Genomic DNA, 25,908 nt, shown 5'->3' with positions numbered 1-25,908 from the left:
TAGGCACTATGGCCCAACTGTTATTCATAAAAAGCAAAGTGTTTTTAAGAGCAAAATTATTTTTTCCCTTAAATATAATTTCACAATTCACTGAATTTTTCAAAGGCAGATTAAAGTTCCTGACTGGGAAGAGAGTGAAACCAAGCAGTGCCTCCTGCCCAGTAGAAAAAATGCATATTTCTATTCCACATCATATTGAGAACACTACAAACATTTTTGCAAAGCAATTCAAACAGGTGCAGGAAAGAAGCTGGTAAAACACTTGGTCCTAGAGGAAAGGCTGTATAGAGGGACATCTCACTTGAATCATCTTCCCTTACCTTGTCAGACCCTGTTGCTTGTTCACACAAAAGGCTTGAGGAGTCCTCCAGATCTATTTTAAGTTCTTCCTCAGCTCCTGCTTCAGATCCAAATGATTTCTGATCTCTTAAAGCCAGGGATAAGGGTGAGAGGGTCAAAGAAGCTGACAGACCTGCATGCTGCCCTGTCCCCTTTTATGCTGTCTGACAGGACCATCCCCAGCAAGATCCACTTAATGCCACCCGCCCTTCAAAACAGACCTACCCACAGTCTTCAGCAGCGTGGACCATTCCCCTCCTTCCACTTTTCCTTAGCTAACAACCAAAACAACTCCTCCCCATCAATCAGTCCTACAATGCTAACAGCAGTCAATGCTAAAAAAAAAGAAAAAAAGAAAAAAAAGCTACAATGTGGTATCAAAAAGCTGAGATTGTTTTTCAATGCCCATGTTAAGAGCAATTTAATATACTCTGACAAGAATATCAAAGACAACCTGTAAAAATAAAACCTAGTTTCATGGTCTATAGATAAACAGAAACACTCCAGTTAATACCTTTATGCATTACTCCCAGAAAGTTATTCTTTGTAATTGAACACACCCTTAGATGTATATGTAAATGTTATTCTAGTATCTAGCACATGCTTGAATTGTGCCCCCCCCCCAATTACTACTTTTTTTTTACCTTTTAAAGAAATGTAATGCAAGCAGTGACAGAGATGCCAGGTATATGTGTTATTTTAGTCTCCACTGGTTCCCACACCATCCTCTTCAACAACCTGATCCTCTCATGATAGTGCCTGAAGTCGTTTGGTTAACTTTTGCCAAGCTTGCAATGTTACCACTCTTCACTGGAAACCAAATTAATGTACTCCAACATAGCACTGAGCAGTATCTGAGTGTCTTAAAAGCAGGCAATGAAAAATAAAACCATACATTAATACAAACACAAGCCATTCCTTTCACACCACCAGAACAATTTTTAAAGGAAATGTGCAAAGTTTGTTTAAAACTTCTGTGGAATTAACAGCCTGTGTACAACTGGACACACGCTGTACTTAAACCTCCCAGTTTAAGGAGACATGCCTGCTACATTAGTCCTAAGCATCGCTAACTTAGTATTAGTAGACTGCCTGCCTTAGATTTGCAAACTCATAGTTCTACATCTTCTACTCATGACTGAACAGCAAACCACCACAAGGAAAGAAGAGTCCTATTTCTTTTAAGATGGTAAGATTTCTCTCTCTTTTGCAACAGTTTCTGGAACTTTGTCTTGTAATCAAGAGGCTGTGACTATTTCAGTCAGAAACAGAAATTGTGCAGCCCTGAAATGTCTTTCTGCTAGACTGCTGGCCAGAAGAAGGTAATTTCAACTTGCATTCATTCCAGAGGGTCAGTTTGCATTGCAATTATTTGAGCAAATTGTTTTCTCAGGTGATGAAGTGAATATACAGCAAAGAAAGACAAGATGAACAGAAACTTCCAATATAAAAATCTGACAAAACACAGGGGTTTTGTGTGTTTGCTTGGTTTTTAATAATAGATGCTGGTATTCAGGGAGGCGACAAACTGTTACGTGTCTTCCATCTGCTGGGCCGATAGGTGCTTCTGGATCCTCTTTTCCAGGCTGAGGATGAGAACTCTTTCTTGGAGCTTCCTTAGCTGAAGTTTTCATTCCCTGACAGCCAGCCCATGCCACGCGTGGAGGCCAAAGGAAAACCCAGCAGGCACTACCCGCTCTACATACAGGCAGCAGAGGTTGGGAGCTCTGGCACTCAGTGGGTCTCACACAGCCTCTTCAGAGCAGGCCCACCTGATAGTCATAGGATATTCATTAGTAAATTCAATAGAAATATAGCCTAATAAAAACGTACTAAAATAGTGAATTTGCTATACGAAGGGTTACTTTTAAAACTATGTGCTTTGTGAAACTATCAGTCAATTATGCCAAGCATCCTGCAGGTTGTGGTAACATCAAGTCTTCTAAGAACCTGTGGCTCCTACAGACAAGAGTTATGTGGATTCTGACCCACCTGGGCGATCTACCAGCGGGAGACTGGAGACAGGACCAGGAGGAGAGACAGGACCAGGATGGGAGACAGGGCCAGGAGGAGAGACAGGACCAGAAGGAGAGACCAAGACCAGGACGGGAGACAGGACAAAGGGCTAGAATCAACAAAGACCCCCACAGGAGACCGTCCAGCATGCATCATTACAAAGCTAGCCAATTCCAGGAAGTAAAATGACTATGTAAAATAATTCTGGGAACTCGTTGACATGGAACTGCAGATGGGTTTGGTGTACATTAGTCGGGGTGTTTCACTGACTCATCACAGCGTTCATGGTGGAGAATCCCCAGCGCTGCAATAAAGAATGCCTGCTCAGGAACAGCTTGTTTGTTGTGACTGGGCCTTCGCCTCGGAATCCTCACTCAGCCGCACCCAGCCCCCCGCTCCGGTGAGGACTGTTAGAAAGCACGGGGGGGGGTGCGAAGCTCCGAACTTCTGTTTCACACCAACGCCAGCTCACCCCGCCGCCCACGAGGCTGCCGGGAGGCACCCACAGCTTTATACAAACCGTGCTGCAGACGAGGGCGCTGGGAAAGACCTGGCGCCGGCCTGGCTGAACGCTGCAGGGCAGGCAGCCCCGCCAGGAGCCAGGCCAGCCTCTCCCCTCCCGGGCCGGGCTCCCCGACACCCTCCACCTCGGCCCGTTGCCACGACAACCCCGCCGCCATCTTGGGCGGCGCGGCCGGGTCTCTCCCCCCCCCACCCCGCACCCCCCCACCCCGCACTGCGCACGCGCCGCCGAGCCGCGTGCTCCCCGCCCCGGCCGCGCGGGCCTCGGGCTCCCCCCGCCGGCGGGTGGCGGGTCCGGCCGGGCCGGGCCGGGCCGGGAGGAGACGTCCTTGAGCGAAGAAGGGCAGAAGGGACCGCCTTTCCCCTTCCTCCCCCGCCTCTCGGCGCCGCGGGCTGCGCGGGAGGGGGAGAAGGGCGGGCGGCGGCGGGGATCAGGTGAGGCGGGGGCGGCGGGCAGCGGGACTGTGGGCGGAGAAGGTGCGGGTGGCGCCGCCGGCAGCCTCCCCCCGGCCCTCCGGGGGGGCAGCCCAGCCCTCCGGGGGGGCAGCCCAGCCCTCCGGGGGGGCAGGTCGCCTCTCGCGTCCCCGCAGCCCCCGGGAGGCCGGGCTGGCGCGTCGGGCCCGGGGGAGCAGGCGGAGGGCCCCGCCTTGGGCCGGGGCAGGTGGGCCCTGGGTCTCCCGTCCTCAGCCCCCGCGGGGAGAGCAGGATCCCAACGGCCGAGGAGTAACCGCCCCCCCCGGCCTCCAGCCGTCGTCGCCCCTCGGTGCCGTGGGGCGAGCGCTGTGCACACGGTCTGACACCGGCTTTGTTTTAAAGCACACGTGCATTAAAATCACGTTTGCGGAATTACGAGGAGGTCTGCTTCCCGTCGGGGTGTTGGATTTCAAGAGTGTATCTGTTGATCTTTCCGTTCTAGAAGTAACAATGTGGGGGTTTGTGGCCATACAGAACTAAATTATCTTTGCCAACCACCTAAACGGAGAGAATTCCCTGTTCTGTGTCATAAACAAACAAAAAAAATATTAGTAAGGTACATTATAATAACCACAACCTGATGATTTAATAGATTGCCTGGATCAAAATCAGCTGAAAATATTCAGGGTTGATCCAGTCTTTCGTCCAGTCCCAAGTACATCTTTTTTTGTCTCTTCTGAGGCAGGGTAATGCAGAAAGGCGATTTGGTATATGCAGAATGTATAAACACTATTTATTCCTTAACCTTGATTCAACCAATTTATTTTGTTTTGTTTGGGAAGAAAGTCAGTGAGGTGTATGTTGGGGTCACTGATGAATCTGCAAAAGGAGACTCTTTAGCACTCTGTATGCAGCATTTGTCTTAGGATGCTCATTAATAAAGAGATGTTAGCTGATGTGAAAATTGTATGTGCAGTTTGTATGACGTTTTTCTACTTTTGATTTTATGTGAAGACTTAATGATGTTGTCATTTCCTAAAGGTGTTCCTTTTGCTGCTTCTCAAAATCATTCTGAATTATAGAATCATAGAATCATAGAATCCTAGGGGTTGGAAGGGACCTCAAAAGATCATCTAGTCCAACCCCCTTGCCAGAGCAGGGTCATCTAGAGCACATCACACAGGAATGCATCCAGGTGGGTTTTGAGTGTCTCCAGAGGAGACTCCACAACCTCTCTGGGCAGCCTGTTCCAGTGAATCACTGCTATTACTGACAGAACGAGACACTGTCTGCTATTGATCTGTTCAGAGTTCCAGGTTTGTAACCTTACCTGACACCAAAAAAAAAGAAATTGTCCTAGGGTGTGAGTGCCCTGCTGGGATACAAGAGTTAATCTAAATGATTGTGTAATCTGAATGATACTTCACTTGTTGTGAAATACCAAAAGGGTACTGTAATGAAGTCCTTCAGGAATGGTAGCAGATCAGGCAGTAACAGATCTTGAGGCATTGATGCATGTGAATAGACAATTCAGTTGATGGCTGAATGTATCTCTGTAGAGGAAAAGGGAGAGATTTGTTTCAGCAGAGTTACTGCTCAACAGAAAGCTTATTTCCAGTTCACATTGCACTGAGTTTGCAGAAAGATAATAAAGCTTTGGCATTTTCGAAATTCTGCAGTGCAGAAAAAACTATGCTACTGTTGCTATACCAGGACAGAACTATACAGCAAATGAATTTTCATTTACATTTTAATGCTCCTACTTCAGTAGTAATTAATAAGAAATGCAGATTACAATTTTAGTCTGTAAAAGAAAAAAATGTATATTCTGAAATTCTGTAAGGATTTATTGAAATAATCTAACAAGTCAATGATAAGGCTTTAGTAAGTTCTTTTAAAAAGCACATTTAACGCAGTTTTTACAAAAATGTGTTTATAGGTCATTGTTTATAATGTAGCTGCATCTGAAGAAATACCAAGTGGCTTTAGGTCATGCTGGCTAACAACATGGTGCATCGTTTCATGGTACGTCGAGCTATGATTCCAAGAAACCTGAAGCCGTTTCCCTACATTTGTGGCAACAGAATGTTGTCAGGTTACAAACCTAAAAGAAACGTCAAGGAGTCTTACAAAATTCTTGAACTTGAGGAAGATTGTTCCCTTGATGATGTCAGAAACTCTTATCGAAGTCTTGCCAAAAAATACCATCCAGACAGTGGTTCGGCCACAGCTGATTCCGAAGCATTTATGAAAGTAGAGGAAGCATACAGAGTGGTGCTCAGTGACGTGGCAAACAAAAAGAAATCAAACGAGAATAATGAAGAGGAGGAAGACCAGTTCAAACCAAAAGCACCGCAGCATAGACACTACTTGAGTTTTGAAGGTGTTGGGTTTGGAACACCAAGCCAAAGAGAAAAGCAATACATGCAGTTTCGAGTAGACCGTGCTACTGAACAAGTGCTGGAGTACCGGAAGCAGAGGCATGAAAGCCAGTATGCTGTGGCTGACCTGATGAAAGCCAAAGATGTGAGGGAGAGCAAAAAGGTGAAAATAACTCAGGCAGTTGAACGGTTGGTTGAGGACCTCATCCAGGAATCGATGGCGAAAGGAGACTTTGACAACCTCAGTGGGAAAGGAAAACCTTTGCAGAAGTTTTCAGACTGTCCACATATCGACCCTATGACTCACAACTTGAACAGGATTCTGATAGACAATGGGTACCAGCCGGAGTGGATCCTGATGCAGAAAGAAATACGGGAAACTATTGAGCGGTTAAGGAAGAATATAGTGGCATCTAGAAGTAATCTTGGAGGACCAATGACACCATATAGGCAAAAGCAATGGAATCGTATTTGTGAGCAATTCACAGAAGATATCAGGAAATTAAACAAAAGAATTGACAGCTTCAATTTAGTTGTTCCTCTTCTGACCAGACAAATGGTGCACTTCAGTGCAGAAAAAGAAATTGATCGAGCACAGAAGACTTACGAAGCCTTGATGGAGAACAGAGAGGCTTCTGATTCAGAAACAAAGAAAAATGAAGAGGAAAATGTTAAAAGGTTTGGGTGGAAGTCTTCTCTATTTAAGTGGTTAAACCTTACATTGAAATAAGATAATACTAATTCATTTGTCTTGTCAAAATTTTGAATGCACTTTATTACTTGTAGCACTACAGAAGTTTCAGGTACACTGAAAATGTAAAATCCAGCTGTCCACTGTTACATCAGTTAAAAGGAATTGGGTTGTCTGATGTGCAGTTGTGGGTGCTGAACTTGGACTGTACATTCTGTAGAAGTCCATTTTTGTGTCTAGCGTTTAACATACAAGGAGGTCTCAGAAAGCATCCAAGCAAATGAGGAAGACTGGCCAAAACTGTGCCCTAGTCACACGGCTTTTTGGAGGTGAGAAGAAATGGGAATACTAATTTTCAAAAGTAATTGCACCATTTTAATATTGTAGAGTACTGACATTAAAGAACTTACTGAAATATTGCTGTACTATTAAAGTTTCTGGGCAGTGGCTTGGAGGGTGGGAAGATCTTCATGATGCCAAAAACTGATTTATCTTTAGTAGCCTCTCAGCTCTCCCAGTCTGATTCTCCTGGAGGACTCTGCCTTTGAAAAGGTGTCACTGGATGTATCAGTGTCTGTGTGGGCCCCCTTTCTCACTTGTGCCCCTGTGGCTGTTGCTGTCTCCACCTCTGCTAGAGTTGTGCTGTGCCCTTACCACTCTGTGGGAAGGTGTCCCACAGGCTCTGGGTATGCCAGAGGGGGAGTTTCCATTCAGTAGTTTCAGACATTAAAGATAGATGATGATTGCAGCCATTGTCCTTTGGCAGATGCCCCAGCACCGGCAGAATCTGGGTTAATTGCATGTGCTTTTGGGCAGGTGACACTGCACATGCTCCTTCCAGAATATTGTTTATATTGGTTGGTAGAATGGATTTATTGAAGTATCATTTGTGAGTGGGTATTGTGTAGTCTAGTAACATAATTGAATATAAGTTACACACTGGTAAACACTATAGGTCTTTCAAGCCTTTGTGGTATGGTAAATAAGTAATAATGGCAAGATGTTTGTCATGCTTTAGAAAACAGGGCTAATCTCAGCCTCTTAGCACCTTTTTTCAGGAGTGAGGGTGGCAAAAGTAAAAAGAACAGCATTATGTGTAGACTAATCTCTTGCCTGTGGGTCATGCCACTGGGATGGTTGTGCTGTGCCCTGCCCTAGTGTTAGCTGAAAGGATTAGCTGATGGCTGTTAGTTCCTTTCTGCTGAGATTCAGCTAGGAGGCAGGGGCACATCAGCGGTGCATGGATCCCTTGGGCCAGCCAGTAATTGATGTACCCTTCAGTGGTTCTCCAAGTTTGCAAAGATAGTAAGAAATAATGGGTATCTTGCAGATACAGGAGTTAAGTCCTGTATAGTGGTGAAGTGGGAACAAAATGGTCTTGATCTGCCACATAAGTAGCCCCAGTTTAAATGCCCAGAAAGAAAAATCACGTTACATGGCAGATCATGGTGTTAGACCAGGTGATACCAGAAGACTTTGACCTCATAAGCTCCTTATTCGTTTTAGCAGCTGGACGTATAAATGTCTGTTTATTTCAATGACTTAGCCATGTATTATTCCTTTTAATGAAAATGTAAATTAAACATACTTTTATGGAAATCCTTTGACATAGTACTCTTAAAAAGATCAAGTTTTGATTCGCATTATGATCTACAGGAACTGGATCTGAATTGCTGTTTAAACTAATCCAGTGACAGATTAAAAAGAGCTAATTGCACATCAAATTCATTGCACAAGAGTAAATAGAAACCAGATTGCAATAAATCCTGCTTTGATGAAATCCACTTTGGCTCACAATGGAGCTAAGTATCAGCAGCTTAAATATTTAAGTTGCTGTAATGGATGAATCAGCATACCAACAGATTTTTATGTTCCTTTTAAAACTACTTTGGTTTAAATGGGCTAGATGTAACCTGGCGCGCTGCACTTTAGATGAGCCTTACACTGTTGCCATGAAAAATTGCCAGGCACAAGTATCCACTTCTTCAACATTGATGGCAATCATGATGAAAAAAGTAATTTAAATTTTCATTTTTCCCCAGGTGTTTGGAGGAGTACATTTTTGCAAGGCTGATCTGTATTTTTGTTGCTCTGAGCTCAAAATCTTCAGAGCAGTATTTAATCAGTACTTCTAGAACAAGCCATACCAGGTACTGCATACACATTAGAAAAACCCAGGAGAGAATGGCCTTCAGAAGGAATTTTTCTATTTTGATAACTGTTACATTATTACTGACCTCAAACGGATGAACTCATTGCCGGTTCCACATACAAATACATGTTGCTTATTCCCAGAACACCCTATGAGTTGGTCTAGTTGCTGTATGGCTTGTGGCTTGAAAGGCTTATCTAGATGACAAAATATTATTGATATTTAAAATCAGGATATATTAATAGAGGTATCAGTATTTCTCAGGGTGAGGAATTTCTTGCCTAACAGTCTGGTGGCTTCTTGCAAGCACTATTGGTACTTTCCAGTAAAAGGGAAAGACATATAGCTGTAGGCTGTCTGAAATAACATCTCAGGCTCTCCTATAAATGCAGGAGTTTCTACATACGCTGTAGAAGTTGAGGCCTGCTATATATCTTTCTGTTCCAGAGTAGTAACAGCTTTCAGGATGCATGTGGAGTTACAGAGAAGGCTCTGAGGAGAAGGAATAAAATTCAGGAGAAGCAAGAGCATGGCATGCTGTAAGGGACAAAGGCAAGTGGTAAATCTTTATTCTTAGCAGGAGAAATTGCCCCAGTGGGGGAAAAGGGGATCTCCATCAGAGTTGTTGCCCAACCAATTTTTTTTCCCTGGATGTGGCAACCATGCAATTTACTTTCCTACAGCTGAGATCAGCTGTTAAGAAAACAGCTGTGTGCGCATGCATGGCGAGTGGGAGTGGTGATGGGAAGGGCCTGGAAATGAGAGAGGAGATTAGGGGAAAGCAAATGGCATGTAATGGGTCTACATGTGGGTGAGAAGATGGTGGCACATGTGTTAGCAGAAGTGGAGGTGAGAGAGTAGGCACATACGAATGACTCAAAACAGGTTATGGTCCTTGTCAGTGAACACTGAGACAAGAGTTTTGTTACAAACTTTTCCTTTATGGTATGGTGCTGAGCATCACAGGTAAGAAACTGCCATTCCTGTTGATCCTCTGCAGTGGGTAGCCTCTTCTCTAGGCTAGATAAAGTGAGAAAGGAGAACCTGCTTCAAAAGAACACTGCGGCTCAGCTCGACATGATGGAGCCTATTTGCCATAGGATAGAAAGCAGAATGTGCCAAAACCATCTTATAAGTCTTAGAGATTTTGTGAGACTTCCGTGCAGAAATGGGGAATAGCCTATCCAAGGATGTGGCCATGGAAAAAGCCATGTAGAACACAGTGCACCCATAAAACTGGAGGAAATAAAGAGCTGAATAGATGGCTTTGGGTAAAACTTCTAAATTTGTGTAGGATTTCATGGGCTCACAGCTTAACTGTCTTTTAATGAGAAACTAAATAGACTGTTGCCATTTGGTTGCATCTTTATAGTCCTCTCTCGTGATGCTCTTCTCCTTACTTAGGGCCCCCATTGTTCTTGAGCAATCTCTTCAAAATGCCTTCCTCATATCTTTTTTTATCCTTTTCCACTCTTAAATGTCTGCTTCCCACTTTTCAGGCTGGCTCTGTTTTTTTGTGTTATCTGAGTGAATTTTCAAGGCTGGGCAGTTATGAGCTTCAGTATTTAATTCAACTGCAGCGTTTTGGCTTAGTGTCTCTAAAATGTTGATATCAAATCTTTTGTAATTGACAATAGTCTGTATTTTAGGAGATGATGGTTCTTTTCTAAGGTTCCTCTGGTGCTGGTCTGGCTCTTTTCAGTGCTCTGGCAAGAAACAGGCCAGAAAGCCAGGAAAAAGAGAATGGAATCCTGTGCGTGAGAAGTGTGGAAACAGTTGATTGAGAGTAAAGAATTTGGGGTCAGTTGGTCTGTTTCGGGCATGTTCAAAAACACACTGGAAGCAGATATCTATTCACATCCATCGCGCTACCAGAATGTGTAGAAACCCTCTGGGTTCTCCCAGGCCATGACAGGTCTCGGGGTGGGTGGTGCTGGGCAGGGCTGCTCCCTCCGGGATGTGGCAACGTGAGGAGGAAGAACCGGCTGCTAACGAGGGTGGTGTACAGGTGGTGCGGTTACCCCTGGGACCGTGTCGAAGCTGGCTGGGAAGTGAAGTCCGACATAAATAGCTCAGATGCCTCTTCCCGGCCATCCGAAAGAAGAACCCAGGATGGCGCGTGAATTCCGTCTGCTTCCGTGACACCAGGCACAGCGCCGAGCCGTGGCCGCAGCTTGGCGTGAAGTGCGTTCGCTCCAGCCTGGCGCCTGCTTGCAAACGGCGAGCTCGGCAGGCTGTGAGGCGGCGGGGGAAGCAGCGCGAAGGCCGGCAGGCTCCGCGGGGGCGCGGCCCGAGGAGCCCCGGGCGGGGCGGGACGGAGCGGGGCCTCCCGCCCGGTGGGGGGGGGGAGGGGCGGGGCCTGCGCCGGCCCCTCCCTCAGCGCGCGGCCGTGGGCGGCGCCTCGGCCAATCGGGGCGCCCGGTGCTGCCCCAGCCCCCGGTGACGCGCGGCGCCGGCTGCTGATTGGCGGGCGGGCGCGTCGCTCGCGGGCCCGTGCCCCCCGCCCCCGCTAGGCGGAAGAGTCTCGCCCAGGACCGCGGTACGTCCGGCCGTCGGTGTCCTGCCGCGGCGGGGGCCGGGGGGCGCGCGGGGCGGGGGGGGGGGGCGGGTCGCGAGGGGCCCCGTGCCACCCCCGTGCCACCCCCGCGCCGGCGGCAGCGCGCGCCCGGTTGCCTGCAACGGCCCCCGCGCGCCGCGGTGCCCGGAGCCGCCTCCCCCTCTCCCCCCCTCCCGCCTCTCCCCGCCGCTCCGGAGGGACTCTCCGCGGCCCCCCTGCCCCGGCGGGAGCGGCGGGTCTGCCCGCCCCGCCCCGCGCTCGGAGGCCCCCCCGCCTCGCCCAGCCCGGTGCCCGGGCATCCCGCGCAGCCCTGGGGGCTGGGCTCGGGGTGCCCGCCCGCCCCGCCCCGCCCTGCCCCGCAGCTGCGACCCCCGCCGGCCTGGGGGCCAGGGGTGGGGGGGCAGCGTGGCCAGCCGCCGTCCGGTCCTCCTCAGGTTGGCGTGGGCCGCGTCTGGGAGAGGGAGCGGTGGTGTCGGCTCGGCACGTGAAGCCCTGCAGAAACCACTTGTGTAGCGTTTTCTGAATCACGCTGGCCTCAGCCTCACGGCTGCTGACCGTCCGGCCTCTGCAGCTCTGGGGTTCCGCCTCACGTTGCCCCGTCGTGGCCCGAGCCCATCCAGTAAGTGCTGATCCACGTCGTGTGTGCTCTTACGGGCAAGAACAGGCCTGCAGATGATGGCAGGGTTGATCTTTTCCTGCCTCGCTCAAGTCTTCAAACTTTAATAGCGCTCCTAAAGGATACTGGCTGTAGCCGGCAGTCAGCGTTGTCCTGCGGCTGAGCATCACACAGATTCATGTAAGGCAGTTGCCTGTTTAATAATTTTGCCACACAGCCTTGTTTTTTGTTTAAGTTAGAAGTTCCTTTCTTTTCTCCTTCTCTCTTTCTGTAATGCTTAAAAGTTAGACAATACAGCATTGTGATGTGGTGTATGGGAAAGTGAAACTGCATGTCATGACTGAAATGAGTGGTCTGAAGGCCCTCTCTAAGAAAATTACAGTGGGCTTGATCGAAATGTTCACATCGGCACCTTACAGCGGCTCTGCCAAATACCTCTGCATAGTATATGCATATATATGGGAAATTATGAGGCTTAAAGCATATACTGATTGGTTGTTTGTGGAAGGTGCTGTCTTCAAGGAAAATAGGGTTTTCATTTTGACTTTACATCTCTTCCTCACGTCTATTATTACTTATTTGGAAACAGAAGTTTCCGGTATTCAAGGGCCCATGTGCAGCTTTTCTCTGTGCAGGTTTTTTTTTTGTATTTTCTTGCAACTGCTTTAGTATTTTGTTAAAATGAAATCACATCATTTTTGGGAGACAGAAACTGATTTTCAGGTGAAAAATTTGAGCTCCAGTTCTCGTGATTTAAATTCACTTAGTTTGTCTGAATAATATACTACTTGTTTTAACCTATGCGCTAGCGTCTACCAAGAATTATTTTTACAATGAATATAACTGTCCTTGTTAGTTCTTCGGTCACCAGTTTGTTTTTGCAAGCATTCTTGTATTTCTGTTTAGTGGACACGAGTGAGAAATGTTCCCTGAGAACAGTGGGAGAGCCTGTCTGCCCTTGGAAAAGGGGAGGAGACAGATTGTAGGAAGGGCATTGAAGGACAGCTAGTGCATGAGGGTTTACCTATTTCCTTGCTGTGAAATATGTGGATGTAAAAGTTTAAACCAGGAGAGTGAGTATTGTACCTTTATTCAGGTAAGAAAGTCAGCTGAAAGCATCTGTCTTCATCAGAGTTTCCTGTCCATGGAGTAGGATGTATTTGGGCCAAAACCAATATATGTTTTATTAACCCATATGAGGATAGACCTTAATGTAGCTTTTGTGTCTTGGTGGAGACCCAGCTTCACAATGTCACTGCTCTTTCACAGCTGAAATGTAACTTATTATTTACCTCTTTCTGTGCTAGGGGTGTTGAGGTGTTGAGAACTACATAAATATGAAACACTAACATAGAGTCATAGAATGCTTTGGTTTGGAAAGGACATTCGGGGTTCACCTAGTTCCAACCCCCCTGCATGGGCAGGGACACCTCCCACTAGGCCAGGTTGCTCAGAGCTTCATCAGACCTGCTCTTGAACACTTCCAGTGATGGGGCATCCACAGCTTCTCTGGGTGGCCTGTTCCAGTGTCTCACTACCCTCACAGGAAAGAGTTTCTTCCTAATACCTAATTTAAATCTACAAGGTGACCTTGTGTTGCGGCTACAGGCCTTGATAAAAGGTCTCTCTCTTACAAGCCTTCTTCGTTTACTGAAAGACCACAATAAGGTCTCTCTGGAGACTTGACTTCTCTGGGCTGAACAACCCCAACTCTCTCAGCCTTTCTTCTAGGACAGGTGTTCCCAGCCCTCCCAAATGGGAGGCCCCTATTTTTGTGTCCCTTCTCTGCACCCACTCTAACAGGCCTGTGTCTTTCCTCTGTTGGGGACCCCAGAGCTGGACGCAGTAGTCCAGGTGGGGTCTCGCAGAGTGGAGCAGAGAATTACCTCCCCCAGCCTCCTTCTTGTGTGTCCTCAGATAGGACTGGCTTTCTGGGCTGCAAGTGCATGTTGCAGGCTCATGTCTCTTTCTCCACAGGGCTGCTCTCAACCCATTCATCCCACAGCCTGTATTGATACTGAGGATTGCCCTGATCTGCGTGCAGGACCTTGCACTTGGCCTTGTTGAACTTAACAAGGTTCACATGGGCCCACTCCTCAAGCCTGCCAAGGTCCCTTGTGTGGCATCCCTTCCCTCTAGCACATTCAAACCAGTACTGTATAATAGTTAGGTATTTATTTAACAACTTGAGAGAGAATGGCCAACCTGTTGCATTTGGGTTGGCTCTGTACTGTGTGTCCTTCCACTGAGTCCGATAGGCACTATGCTCACCTTTTAAATGAGAGCACAGGAAAGCAGGTGGTTGGATATCAAGCTGGATGAATTGTCCTGTCACCCAGCAGTCTGCTTCCTGCTGTCCTTTTTTATAGAAACCCCACAGCCCTTACTTGCTGTGCCCTGTACACACGGGTGTGCTCAGTCGGGTGTACGTTTGATCAGTGGTGGCGTTGGCCTCTCACAGAGAGAGGAATATCCATACGTTGGGCACATTCGCTGGCACCGGAGGAAATGGCTCATCACTGCATTTTAGTCATCTACCTTTGAAGGCTGTACACATATGGAGCTATGTCAGTAGGGAGATAGATGTTTAATTATTTTTACTGTTAAGTGGGGCTCTCCTGGAATACTGCTGCAAAAGACTCCTTTGTGGAATTCTGAATGGCATCAATTAATGTTTAGGTTATCTCAGAAAAAGGGCAGCGGCACTAGCACCTCTGTTTCCTTTTTACTGTATTCTTGCATGCCTGCTCTAGCACTGGGATTTCTTGATGAAATTAAAGCTTTCTGGCATTAGACACAATTTGAAATAATTCTAGACTTCTTGTCTCTGTTCTGTTGCAAATTCTGTGTACCTTGTTTCTTCATGTTTGTTGTCTTTTTCCAGTGACTCAGGAGAATTGTGTTGTCAGTTTCTAGTCTTTGTTGTAGAAGACTGCCAGCAAACTGTGTGTATCTCACCTATTCACATAATTTAGGGCATCTCTTTCCTGAGCACAAAGGTAAGGCTAAACCGAAGTGCCAGTTCATGAGCCAGTATCAAGCACCAAATGTACAGTTTCTGTTAAAATAACATGCTTTGGCAGAAGGCTGCCCTGTATCTTAGAAGGTATTAAAAGAAAAAAAATAACCAACCAACTTTATCTAGTCTCCCTAGCTTCACTCATTTGTCACTAATGTAGTTGTGAAAACTCCATTTGATACCAAATACAATTAAATCAATTAAATATTTTGTCTCAAATTTTTGAAGTAAGCAAAATGCCTCTGTTTTGTCACTAATGTTTAAAAAATGCCTAATAATTAAGACAGGTTCTTGTATAATGTATGGCATCCGTAATGGTTATCATTACTGACTTTGCCAAGTTGAAAGGGACAAATGCTAGTTGGTTTTTGGATTGGAAGCTGGCTTAATTATATTAGCAAGCAAAACAAACTATATGTCCCCTTTAAATCATAGAAGGGAATTAATTATTTTCATTGTGTTTCAGCCTTTTGAACTGGAGTATTTTTGTAGCAGTAAGAAGATTTCTTTCGTTAAGCCATCCAATAATTTAACAGGTCATTTCTTAAGTATCACAGAAGGGTTGAGGTTGCAAGGCACCTCTGGAGGGCATCTGCTTCAATCCTCTCCTCAAGCAAGGCTGCCAGAGCCAGTTGCCCAGGCAGCTTTTGGGTATCTCCACGGATGGAGACTCCACAATCTCCCTGGGCAATCTCTGCCAATTCTTGGTCACCCTCACAGTGAAAAAGTATTTCTTGATGTTCAGAGGGAAACTCCTGTGTTTCACTTTGTGCCCACTGCCTGTAGTCCTGTCACTGGGCACCACTGAAAAGAACTTGGCTGTGTCCTCTTTGGACCCTCCCTTCAGGCATTTATATACACCGATGAGATCCCCTTAAGGCTTCTCCAGGCTGAACAGTCCCCGCTCTCCCAGCCTTTCCTCAGGAGAGATGCTCCAGTTCCTTAATCTTTGTGGCTCTTTTCTGGGCTCTCTTCAGTGTGTCCATGTCTCTCTTGTACTGAGAAGCCCAGAACTGGACGCAGTGCTTCAGGTGTGGCCTCACCAGTGCTGACCAGAAGGGAGAATCATGTACCTCAGCCTGTTGGCCACACTCCTCTTAATGCAGCCCAAGATACCATCCACTGCCTTTGTAGCAAGGGCACCTCACTGGCTCATGTTCAACTTGGTGTCCACCAGGACTTCTAGGTCCTTTTCTGTCACGCTGCTTGCCAGCTGGGTGGCCCCCAGCACTGGTGTGTGGGGCTGTTCCTCCCCAGATGCACGACTGGGGAATTCCCCCTGTTGAAATTAATGAATTTCCTGTCAACACATCTCTCCATCCTCTAGAGGTACCTCTGGGTAGCATCCAAGTAGAGGGTGAAAAATAATTTCTCTTGTTGTTGAAATATCTGAAATTGTACCCAGTGGCTATTCCTGACCTGCTTTCTGAATTGCAGTAGAACTTTACATTCTGTTTGAAGGAGGTGAGTTTATTTTGATAGTACTACTAAGTAGTTCTTTATGGGAAAAATTGCAAAGGGAAGTACAGCTTTGCAGAAATACAGCTGCAGTCATTCTGAAAGGGACAAAAAGCATATTCACAGGCAAGGTAGTAACTTAGGTTTGACATAAGCAGCATTGTGTTCAGTGGGGAGAAGAAATAGCCCAGCATGTTGGTGTGTTTACTGCTGCCTGGTGCCAGCCAGTAAGAGCCGTGTGGCCTGTAGTGACAACAGTGAGGGAAACCATGGGCTGTGTTCTGGTGTGGGATGGGAAGGGAGAGATTACTGCAGGGTGAGGAAGAGACACAGTCAGGGTTGGAAGAGGAACAAATAAAGTCCAGATGGAGCCATTTTAAGAATGCAGGAGAAGGAAGGGCTGTAGGAGCAGATGTAAATTGCACAGTATGGCAGTTTTGTTGTAGAAAGAGTAAGGATCTGAAAATTGCTAGGTAAAAGTGTAACCTAGGAAAATAACTGCATGGTTGAGCCCAGACACTGCACAGAAGTAAAATAATTTTGGAATTGAGTGATTGATTCTAATGCTTTAAGGTAGCATCATATCTATAGATGGATTTCTGGAACTAGGTTCAGGAGGACAAATTTTTCTATCTATTTAACTTCTTAATGTAGACTTCTTTTTACTGTTATTAACCAGAAAAATGTTCTACATTAGCCTTCCCTGTAACATAATCCTAAGGGACATTTGTCTGTTGTTAGCCTTTAACAGCTATCTGGAAATTATTTATGGGAAGTTGGGAAAAAATACAGAAGTTGACAATATTGAAACAAAATAGAGTGGCATTAAGAGTGGCTGTGAGTCTCTGCTAAATAGAAAAACTGTAACTTCTGGTGTTCAAACTATAGATGCTAATTGTCTTACCAGGTGAGAATAGTTACCTAGTGCAGAATCTTTTATAGCTACTGTCTCACCACATTGTTTGAGGACTATGTTGTTTTAAGTAGTCAGCTTGTAACCCAAATTAACTTTTCTGTTCTCTTCCTGTATTTAAAGATCTGTGTGCTCCTCTCTCTGTGAAGCAGGATGTTCTTTACTCTTGGTATCAGTTGATTTACTGAGTTGATTCCTTTTTCCCTATGTTAGAAAACATGTTGGGGGTTAAAAAACCCCCAAACAATCCACACGTTATGAAGATTGCTCATGACAGTTGTCAAGCATCTCAAGATTGTAGCATTTTGTATTAAATGCATCCTTGGCTGTGTTTCAGGTATTTAGGACACAATTGTTAATGGAAGAATTCATGTATAAGTACAAAATAAGAAGGACAATCTAATCCTTGAGGAAATGGCAGGATTCCTAGACAACTTCCGATGGCCAGAATGTGAGTGCATTGACTGGAGTGAAAGAAGAAATGCCATCGCTTCAATAGTTGCAGGAGTATTGGTAAGTTTTGAGAAGATGTGAATCATAACATGGTGAAAAATTTGGAAGTATGACAAAGTGACATTTTTTTTGTTTGATATATTGTGAAGGTTCACTCTTTAAATGCACCTTAATCCGGTATGTTTTGTTAACTTCTCTAAAGCATAATTGTTAGGCAGCTTTTTTGCAGGTACCATAACTTTGCCTTTTGTCTCATAATCAGTTCAATTGTCTCTATCAGTTCTGTTGTCTCTTTAAGAAAGATTGAAATTCCTAGTGGATTTTTGGCATAATTAGATGTGTTAGAACACCTATGATATACATAGTATCTTGTAGGTGTTTGGAATCTGAATTCTTATTCTTAAAGCTGTATTGGGAATTTAGTCATACACTGATATTTAATTTGAATTAAAAATATGACAGATTCCCAAATACTCCTCTGAAATCATCAACATGAAGGTTCATGCAGAACTTGCTTATCAAACTGATTTAGAGTCTGACTTAAAGCTTTTAACTTTCTAAAATAGTTTGTACTTGTTAAAAGACAAACCAATGATGTGCATAAATGTTTGCCTTGCTTTCTCTGCCTATCTCTGAACCTTCCAGCCTCATAATCCTGGTCTGTTTTATTTTCAGTTTTTCACAGGTTGGTGGATAATGATAGATGCTGCAGTAGTTTACCCTAAGCCAGAACAAATGAACCATGCGTTCCATACCTGTGGGGTGTTTTCAACACTAGCTTTTTTCATGTAAGTGCATGTAAGGGGGAGTTCTTATAAAATACATGAGCTGTTAAACAGTTTTCACTAGATAATATGGTATATCATAAAACTTTGAAGCACTTGGTTATAGATTGCTTAGGAGTAACCTTGTCATACCTTTTTGCATGGCTTTTCAGATGCCCTTTGGCAGAATGTATGAAAGCAAAACTTTCGTTGCAGGCTTTCTGTTATAGGTGTTTAGATTCCTAGACCAAAATTCATGTAATGCTGCCCAGTTGCTTACCTCAGTATAAAACATTTGACTGCATTTTCCCCTGTTTTAAAGTATTTTTTACGTCTGTCTCTAGCTCAAGACTTCCTCAAATGGGAGAGGTAGTGGTATTGTAGCTATTGTTATAAAGATGTAATGTGGCAAGCTTGAAGGAGAAAGAATAGCTTTTATTGAATCATACAATATTGGTGAGAAAAAGGGATGCATTTGGATATGCAAGACCTTCTTAACACTTGCTATCTGAAAGTTTCTGGATTTTTTTTTTTTTTAAATTGAAAAAGAGTCTGGGATGAGTCAAAATCATAGAATAGAATGGTTAAGGTTGGAAGGGATCTTAAAGATCATCAGGTTCCAAACTCCATGCTATAAGCAGGGACACTTCACACTAGACCAGGCTGTAGAAGGCATCATCCAACCTGGCCTTAAACACTTCCAGGGAGGGGGCATCCAAAGCCTTCCTGGGTAACCTATTCCAGTGCCTTACTACCCTCACATAGAATAATTTCTTCCTAATATCTAACCTAAATCTGTCCTCTTTCAGTTTAAAACCATTACCCCTTGTTGTGTTTTCACCCTCTCTGGTGAAAAGTCCCTCCACAGCTTTCATGTAGGCCCCTTCAGGTACTGGATGGCTGCTATAAGGTCTCCCTGAAGCCTTCTACAAGCTGTGGGGTTTGGACTTGGCCCCCTTGCTTTCTAAACTCCTTCTCAGAGAGGAGTCTGAATGCAGCTGGATCCAGTCTTAACCTCTGACTGTAAAGAAAAGTTTGGACCCTGGGTTCTGTTGCAGAGTTGGTTTTTTTTGCAGCTCCGAGGGTCTCCATTCACCATCAGTCACCTGCTGTCAGGACAATTTCCCCTCATTCTCTAGTTACTTCTTGTCGGGTTAATTCTGCAACAGCCCAGTTTCTCAAACCTCAGTTTCAATTAACCCATCTTATCATTATATAAAATCATTTGAGTAACTATCTCATTGCCTGCATCTGGTTTCAATGTTATTCCAGGTGGTCACAGTAAAAGTTTAACTAAAGTTTAATCACAAGAATTCAATTGAGTTACAGTTTGCAGCCTAAGGCCTTATCACTCCAGCTACTTGTAGCAAGTTAAATCACTTACACCAAGCAGTTTTCAGTTTGCACGAATATTAAACATTTATACAATTAATTCCAATATGCCTTTAAGCAATCTTTTAATCCCAAAATCCCTATAGTCAATCCATTTCTACTTTGAACAGCCCCCCTTTTATTTAGTATACCTACTAATACTTAATTGAAAGTTCTTGACATTTTTCAAGGTCCCTTATTAATGTTAATATAGCATCATTTTCCTCAGCAGTGTAACTCATTTTAAGAAAATATATTGTCCCTCCTTAGAGGGTGTCTCTTGGATACTTCTGGTATATGGAAGGCAAGCAACTTGTATAATAATCAGGAGGGGACTTTATTACTGGCTGCTTTTATTCCTGTGAAGTGGCTTTAGATATTTAAAAAACTTAAACAGCCAGAAAGTGACCAGGAATATTTCAGTTACCATAAAGGGCAATTCTTTCATCTTTCAGGTCTGTTAGTGTAAAAACTTACGTAAAACTTCTGAACAAATGTGGGGTTTGCTTGAAGTTCAGTTGGAATCCTTCTGTTAAGGGATATGCAATAATATGTGACTATACAGAATACTAAATAATTTTCCCAGAATTTGTTGCATCTTTAAACAAGCTGGCATGTTACTTATAACTTCAAATTGATTTTCTAATAATCTGAAGTGGGGTTTTTTTGTTCCTAGGATAAATGCTGTATCAAATGCACAGGTGAGAGGAGACAGCTATAGTGATGGATGTTTAGGAAGAACAGGTAAATTAAACTCTACAAATCACGCAGAGTTGGAAGACCAATTATCTAGATGTTGTGGGTTTTTTTTTTTTTTCTAAGTGCTGGTTAACTATCTGCAAATCCTGTATAGCTGCTGGGAGAAATACATTTATGCCTTGTGTTGGCGGGTGGAGCAGACATTCCTTAAGAATGCCTTACTTGATTGCCAATGTGTCACAAACATTCTGTTTCCTCTGTGTGTCATCTACTGTGTGGTGGCTGTGGACCTGCTGTCCTCTCTCTGCTTTCATTCGTAATTCCCTTAGTATTTTCCATATGGATCCCAGCATCTGTTTTCATGTCATTTGTAGAATGCTTCACTGGTAGGATTTATTGGTTTATTTATTTCTCTTAACTTGTGTACTCTGCTTTTTTGTGTGTCATTCATAAATCAGCTCGAGAATTTTTCCTTTCCCATGAGTAAGCAGGTTATTTTCATCAATGGCATCACCTTCCTTTTTCAGTAGGTCATGTCTAGCTCTGGTAGATGTTGCCCATCTGAGAATATCTTTACGAAGGAAGGACAAGAAGGGTTTGTTTTATCTACCCTGTTGGAATGGCATCTTTACCTCAGAGACGCTATCTTTGCCAAAGTACCTCATTGTTAGTTACAAGTTGTGTAAAGTGTTATAGGTGTTTCTTACAGGTGAGGAGAAATTTTTGGTTGTTGTGTCTGCTCACTAAAACAAGGGTAATCCAGCTACTATGTGTTTTCCTAAAGAAGGCAAATTTTGGTTTGTCTTGTCCTTGATACAAGATTTAACCCTTTCTCTTTGTGCCTTCAGCAGTATAAAACATTGTATCACAATAGAGTAGTAGCTTGGATCATCTGGCACTGGATAATAGAGCACATGGTTCTCAGAGGTTTTAATATTTCCTGCAGGTGCTCGTGTCTGGCTCTTCATTGGCTTTATGTTGATGTTTGGTTCACTTATTGCTTCAATGTGGATTCTTTTTGGAGCATATGTTACACAGAGTAAGTGTGTTTATTTTCACGTATTGAAAAGTTTTTTAGCTGTCAGCCAAAAGGCAGAAAACCCAGAAGAATGGAAGTCTGTGGTCTGTTCTTGTCAGAGCTATACCATCTAGTTTCATAGTCAGAGAATGATACTGTGAATAGTGTTTTAAATACACCTTCTAATACTTAATATTTCCATTGTTACTTACTTTGCAGACACTAATGTTTACCCTGGATTAGCAGTGTTTTTCCAAAATGCATTGATATTTTTCAGGTAAGTTATCTGGGCAAATTTTCTTCCTTCAAAAGGGGTTTCTGACTTACCTGCTTCCATGCACATTGATACTCCTGGAAGACAAGTTCTGAAAGCTGGAGGCTATTCCAGGCCTGACCTTCCAAACTCTGGAGTTTGCTGCTCTCAATGCAAGACCCTCCTTATTTCGATTTATTACCAACCCTGTCCTTTACTTGAGGAGAGTGACCAAGGAACTTCTTGGGTCACTGGGTAAACTGACATTATACAGGGAAGTGATGTGATATTATTCAATGCATAAACTGATAAAACTATGTCTAAAAAGCTGTATTTATTTTTTTTACTCTGCTACTTTTTTTTCTGCTCCTTTTGCTCTAGTGCTTAAAAACAGTATTTTACTTACTCCTTACCAGCCCATGAGAGGCTCTTAATTCCCCTCATGCTCCTGTTAGTCCAGCTCTTTCTGGTCTCACTACATTTACAGCTCTAGAATGTGGATGACCAAGGAAATAGTATTCTGGGTAAGATACTGACAATGTCTTTGGATAATGGCTGTAATGCTTTCATCTCTACTACAAATACATTGGCATATACCCGAACAGTCATAGGTGGGAGATCCTGTTGTCCTTTTCCTGACTATTTCATATAATTGGCTTGATTATCTGATAGTTGATACACCTAGACTTGTTTCTAATGGATGAGCTTTCAGTTATTAAGAGTGATTTTATATTTTTTTAAAGCACGATGGTAATACTTAAATTTAATTTGCTTAATATCATTAAGCATATCAATTGACACTTTGAAACTATGTGTATCTGTATGACACTTTGAAACGTGTAGAATGCCTTCTGTAATCCATGAATTTTATTAATTAGTAGAAGACAATGAAAACATTAAGAAGTGTAAGCTCTGAGATCGTTCACTGAAAAAGTTCCCATCACCTCCTCTTCTGCAAGTCCTTACCACTTAAATTACTGTGCTAAACACTTTTCCTTCCGGTATCATCTCAAATGCTTTGCAGAGAGCCAGATCGATTGGCTCCATTCTGCTTCCCTGTTTGGAAAATCAGCTCTGTTCTTGCAGGAAATTGGAGTTCTTAAATGTCTTCTGTCGTCTTGCACTGGATTGAAGTGGGATATTGATAGCGGCAGACTTTTGAGAATAATTTCATCCCATCTGAAATCTTCAGTCTTATTTCAGTAGCTTAACTTATTTCTGGAGCTGCTTTTTTTCTGAAAATGTATTTTCTTAGCTTCCCTTGTACTCTGTATGTAGATACATCTTTTGCAATCTAAAATTTGTTTTATAGGTATTGAGCTATGAGATAAATTACAACCTTTTTATTATTTTTTTTAAAAAGAGGGCTTTGTTTTTTATCCCACCACACACTTCAAGCAGTAACATTTGATAAGTCCATCTGTCATAAACTCCCTTCCTTGGACCAGGTCTGAGTCAGTCAGCAATGCCCTTCTCAAAGTCCTTATCCAAAACCTGTGTTCTGACTGAATCAGATTCTCTTCCATCATAATCTCTCTCTTCCCTGAACCATGTGTTTCCTTCAGGACTTGCACTTCAGCCTTGACTGTTACTCCACCAGTTTTCCTACTTAGTTTAACATGCTGTATTAGTAATTGTCTAGTTAATCACCCAAGTGTCTAGCTTATTTGACTTATCATCACTCGTTATTGTTGTTCTTGGAGTCAAGTGTTTCTCATCTCCCTCCCTCTTCACTCTCTTATGATTTAGTATGACTGTGCCCTTCTTTACCACCTGTTTGTAGGCTGGAAGAAAAAATTATTAGGAACATTAAGGAAATAATGTTTGATTTTGCCCCTTCACCATTTTTTTGATTCATGACAATACATGATTGCTTCCAACCTTATAAAAGGAATTTTGGAAATCGAATTGTAATTAGGATTTCCCTTATCCACCACAGGATCAATATTTTTTCTGATTTGCTCATGAAAAATGTAATTGTTTAGATTTTATCCTAGCATGATGCCTTAGTATGAGACTGGCTGCTCTGTAACTAGGATCTGTCCTAGAATCTAGAATTAAATACCAACATTTTTTTCCTTTGGAAGGGCAGGTGCTTTTCCTGTGAAACTGGCTATTCTTTTAATTTGAGCAGTTGCTTCAGCTGGGTCTCAGTTTTAGCAATGCATAGAAAATTCAGTATAGGTACTGACTTGAATAAAAGTTAAGGTTACTGGAGGGATGTTGATTTGCAGTGTAGGCAGTGTAAGATTATAAAGATACTATTCAAATTACCTTGTCCACTTTAAGTATGGTCTGATGTATTTTTCTCTTATTTTTTCCCTCTTCAGTACTCTGATCTACAAGTTTGGAAGAACAGAAGAGTTATGGGGATGAGAGGTCATGTATAGCATTGTCTGATCCATAGTTGCTATGTCGTACTATGTATGTAGATATATTTACTTGTTCTTGGTTTGCTTTCTAAATAGTATGGACTGAGACAAATTACAGTTTCTGTAATAAGCTCCCTCTTTTCACAGGACAGATTTGTGAATATGTACATATGACTGTATATATCTTTAAAAGGGAATGTCAGGCTTTCTTTCTGCAATCTTCAGGCTTTTTTCTTCAAGTTTGTGGGTTTCCACCAACTCCTAGGACTTGATCTCCCAAACCCTCACCTGTGTCAGACACTTCAGCGAAACTCATAGTGAACAAGCAGGATAAAGCCTGTGCTCTGGAAGCGGTTATTACTTTCAGGCCCAGGTGAGCTAGAGCTGGTTTTGCAAAGGGCTGACAGCAACAACTGCCTGTGTCACCTGCAGGAGTGGTCGGTGCACTGAGGTGAGCTGAGCCTGTGTTTGATGAGGGTCAATTCTGTTGTATTCTGAGAAATGAGCTGATTTTAAGAATTTTGTACAACTGTTCAGAAAAATATGAAGTAGCTATTTTTTTGTAAAAGGCTATGAATTTTTAAACAAGGCCCTATATTAAGCAGGTTCTGCACAGCAAATCAAACTCTGTGACTTTTGAATGCTATAGCACAAATGACATTTGGTAGCACCACGGTCCTTAGAATTAGTTTCATGCTGTTCAGAGAAATTGATTCCAATTCCTATTTCATGTATTTACTGATATTAGAATTAAAAAAACCCAAAACACCAAGCAACAAAACCAAACCCACTCCTGCTCATATTTAAGGAATATGAAGAACAGATGAGAGTCAGCCTAACATCTTTAAAATAACGCTAGCAGAATTTTTTTCAAGGGAAGCTTTTTGCTGATAAATGGAAAAGTTACCCTGCTACCTATTACCTTTTCTGTTTAAAAGGCAATAATTTCAAGTGGGGATATAGTTAGATGCATTTATTGCTCACAGCCTTACCTTGAAATAATTGCCAGTTTTGCCATTTGTCCCAGTTAAAATGTATTTATCTCCTAAATTTCTTGGGCACTTTATGGCAATGTTTCCATTATTGAAATCCAGTTTCTTCTATCTGGAGTACACAGAAAGGGAGAACAATGATGTTTTATAGCTTTGGACTGATCTTGTCTGTTCATTTTGCTGCTGGTGATTTCCTTATCCTAGGAGTTCTATGTGGTTTTTAAAGCATTTGAATCTACCTTGTGTCTAAAAGCTTTTATAACTTTCCATATATCAAGATCGCTGACCAAATAGTATTAAACTGCAGAATGTAACTTTTGTGCATGGTTACTGTACACTGTTAGTCATCTAATTACTCCCTTGTGGGAATCTCTCCAGTGGACAGAATATGAAGCAAATACTGCAGCTGAAATTGTGCTACTGGCTAGACTAACTTCATCCTGATTGCACCATCCTGCAGTGAATTACAATATATTCACTGGTGTCAACTGTAGCTTTGTACATAAGTTGTCTGTTTGGTTGTAATTTCAGAAAACTGCAATAAACTTTATCTTATGTTCTCAAAATTGTGAACTTTACAAGGTCATTGTACAGTAGTACTCTACTTAATAGCTTGAGCAGTACTGACGTTTAAGCAAGTCTGACACCAGCTAGTAAATAAACACAAGGTTTTTGTTTTCAGGTCTGTCAGTTTCTTGCTTAGGAGCTTAGGGGAAAGTTCCTTGGCTTTCTTACTAAGTGAGAAGCAAGTGTGGCCTATAACTAATCCCACTTATGCTATCTTGCACCTGCCACTTGAACAGCACGTGTTTGACTCTGGAGGAGCTCTTACAGCATGCCTTAATGTATGGTCCTGGTTTAAAAACAGTTTCTTCAAGAGCAGGACAACAGCTTCTTTCTGAGGCGAC

At 43.3% G+C, this 25,908-nt stretch overlaps 3 protein-coding genes across 6 annotated transcripts in view; 2 read left to right on the top strand and 1 right to left on the bottom strand.

Moving 5' to 3' along the window:
* Window positions 1-3,045, bottom strand: part of LOC127389658 (trifunctional purine biosynthetic protein adenosine-3-like) — a 28,525-nt gene extending 25,480 nt beyond the window's left edge. The window contains exons 1-4 of the mRNA XM_051630404.1: window positions 2,876-3,045; window positions 984-2,111; window positions 565-674; window positions 321-426 (exon numbers count right to left, since the gene is read on the bottom strand). The gene's annotated coding sequence lies outside the window, so the exon portion shown is untranslated. The remainder of the gene's footprint in view (window positions 1-320; window positions 427-564; window positions 675-983; window positions 2,112-2,875) is intronic.
* A 132-nt stretch (window positions 3,046-3,177) lies between these two features.
* Window positions 3,178-6,778, top strand: DNAJC28 (DnaJ heat shock protein family (Hsp40) member C28). The gene is made up of 2 exons (XM_051644083.1): window positions 3,178-3,312; window positions 5,231-6,778. The coding sequence occupies exon 2, from the start codon at window positions 5,284-5,286 to the stop codon at window positions 6,400-6,402; it is 1,119 nt and encodes a 372-aa protein (XP_051500043.1). The 5' UTR covers window positions 3,178-3,312; window positions 5,231-5,283; the 3' UTR covers window positions 6,403-6,778.
* A 4,218-nt stretch (window positions 6,779-10,996) lies between these two features.
* TMEM50B (transmembrane protein 50B) lies at window positions 10,997-25,566 on the top strand. Of its 4 annotated transcripts, XM_051616402.1 has the most exons (8): window positions 11,000-11,054; window positions 11,507-11,691; window positions 17,416-17,591; window positions 18,207-18,319; window positions 20,343-20,410; window positions 21,312-21,404; window positions 21,603-21,660; window positions 23,967-25,566. In XM_051616402.1, the coding sequence occupies exons 3-8, from the start codon at window positions 17,493-17,495 to the stop codon at window positions 24,010-24,012; spliced, it is 477 nt and encodes a 158-aa protein (XP_051472362.1). In that variant the 5' UTR covers window positions 11,000-11,054; window positions 11,507-11,691; window positions 17,416-17,492; the 3' UTR covers window positions 24,013-25,566. The 4 variants fall into 4 exon arrangements, with proteins under 4 accessions (XP_051472343.1, XP_051472362.1, XP_051472353.1 ...); XM_051616383.1 differs by lacking the exon at window positions 11,507-11,691 and having other exon boundaries at window positions 10,997-11,054; XM_051616393.1 differs by lacking the exon at window positions 11,000-11,054 and having other exon boundaries at window positions 11,385-11,691.
* The last annotated feature ends 342 nt before the right edge of the window (window positions 25,567-25,908 follow it).

This window comes from Apus apus, chromosome 1, assembly GCF_020740795.1.
Source record: "Apus apus isolate bApuApu2 chromosome 1, bApuApu2.pri.cur, whole genome shotgun sequence".
NCBI lineage: Eukaryota > Metazoa > Chordata > Aves > Apodiformes > Apodidae > Apus > Apus apus.
This window is presented reverse-complemented; position numbering and strand designations above follow the sequence as displayed.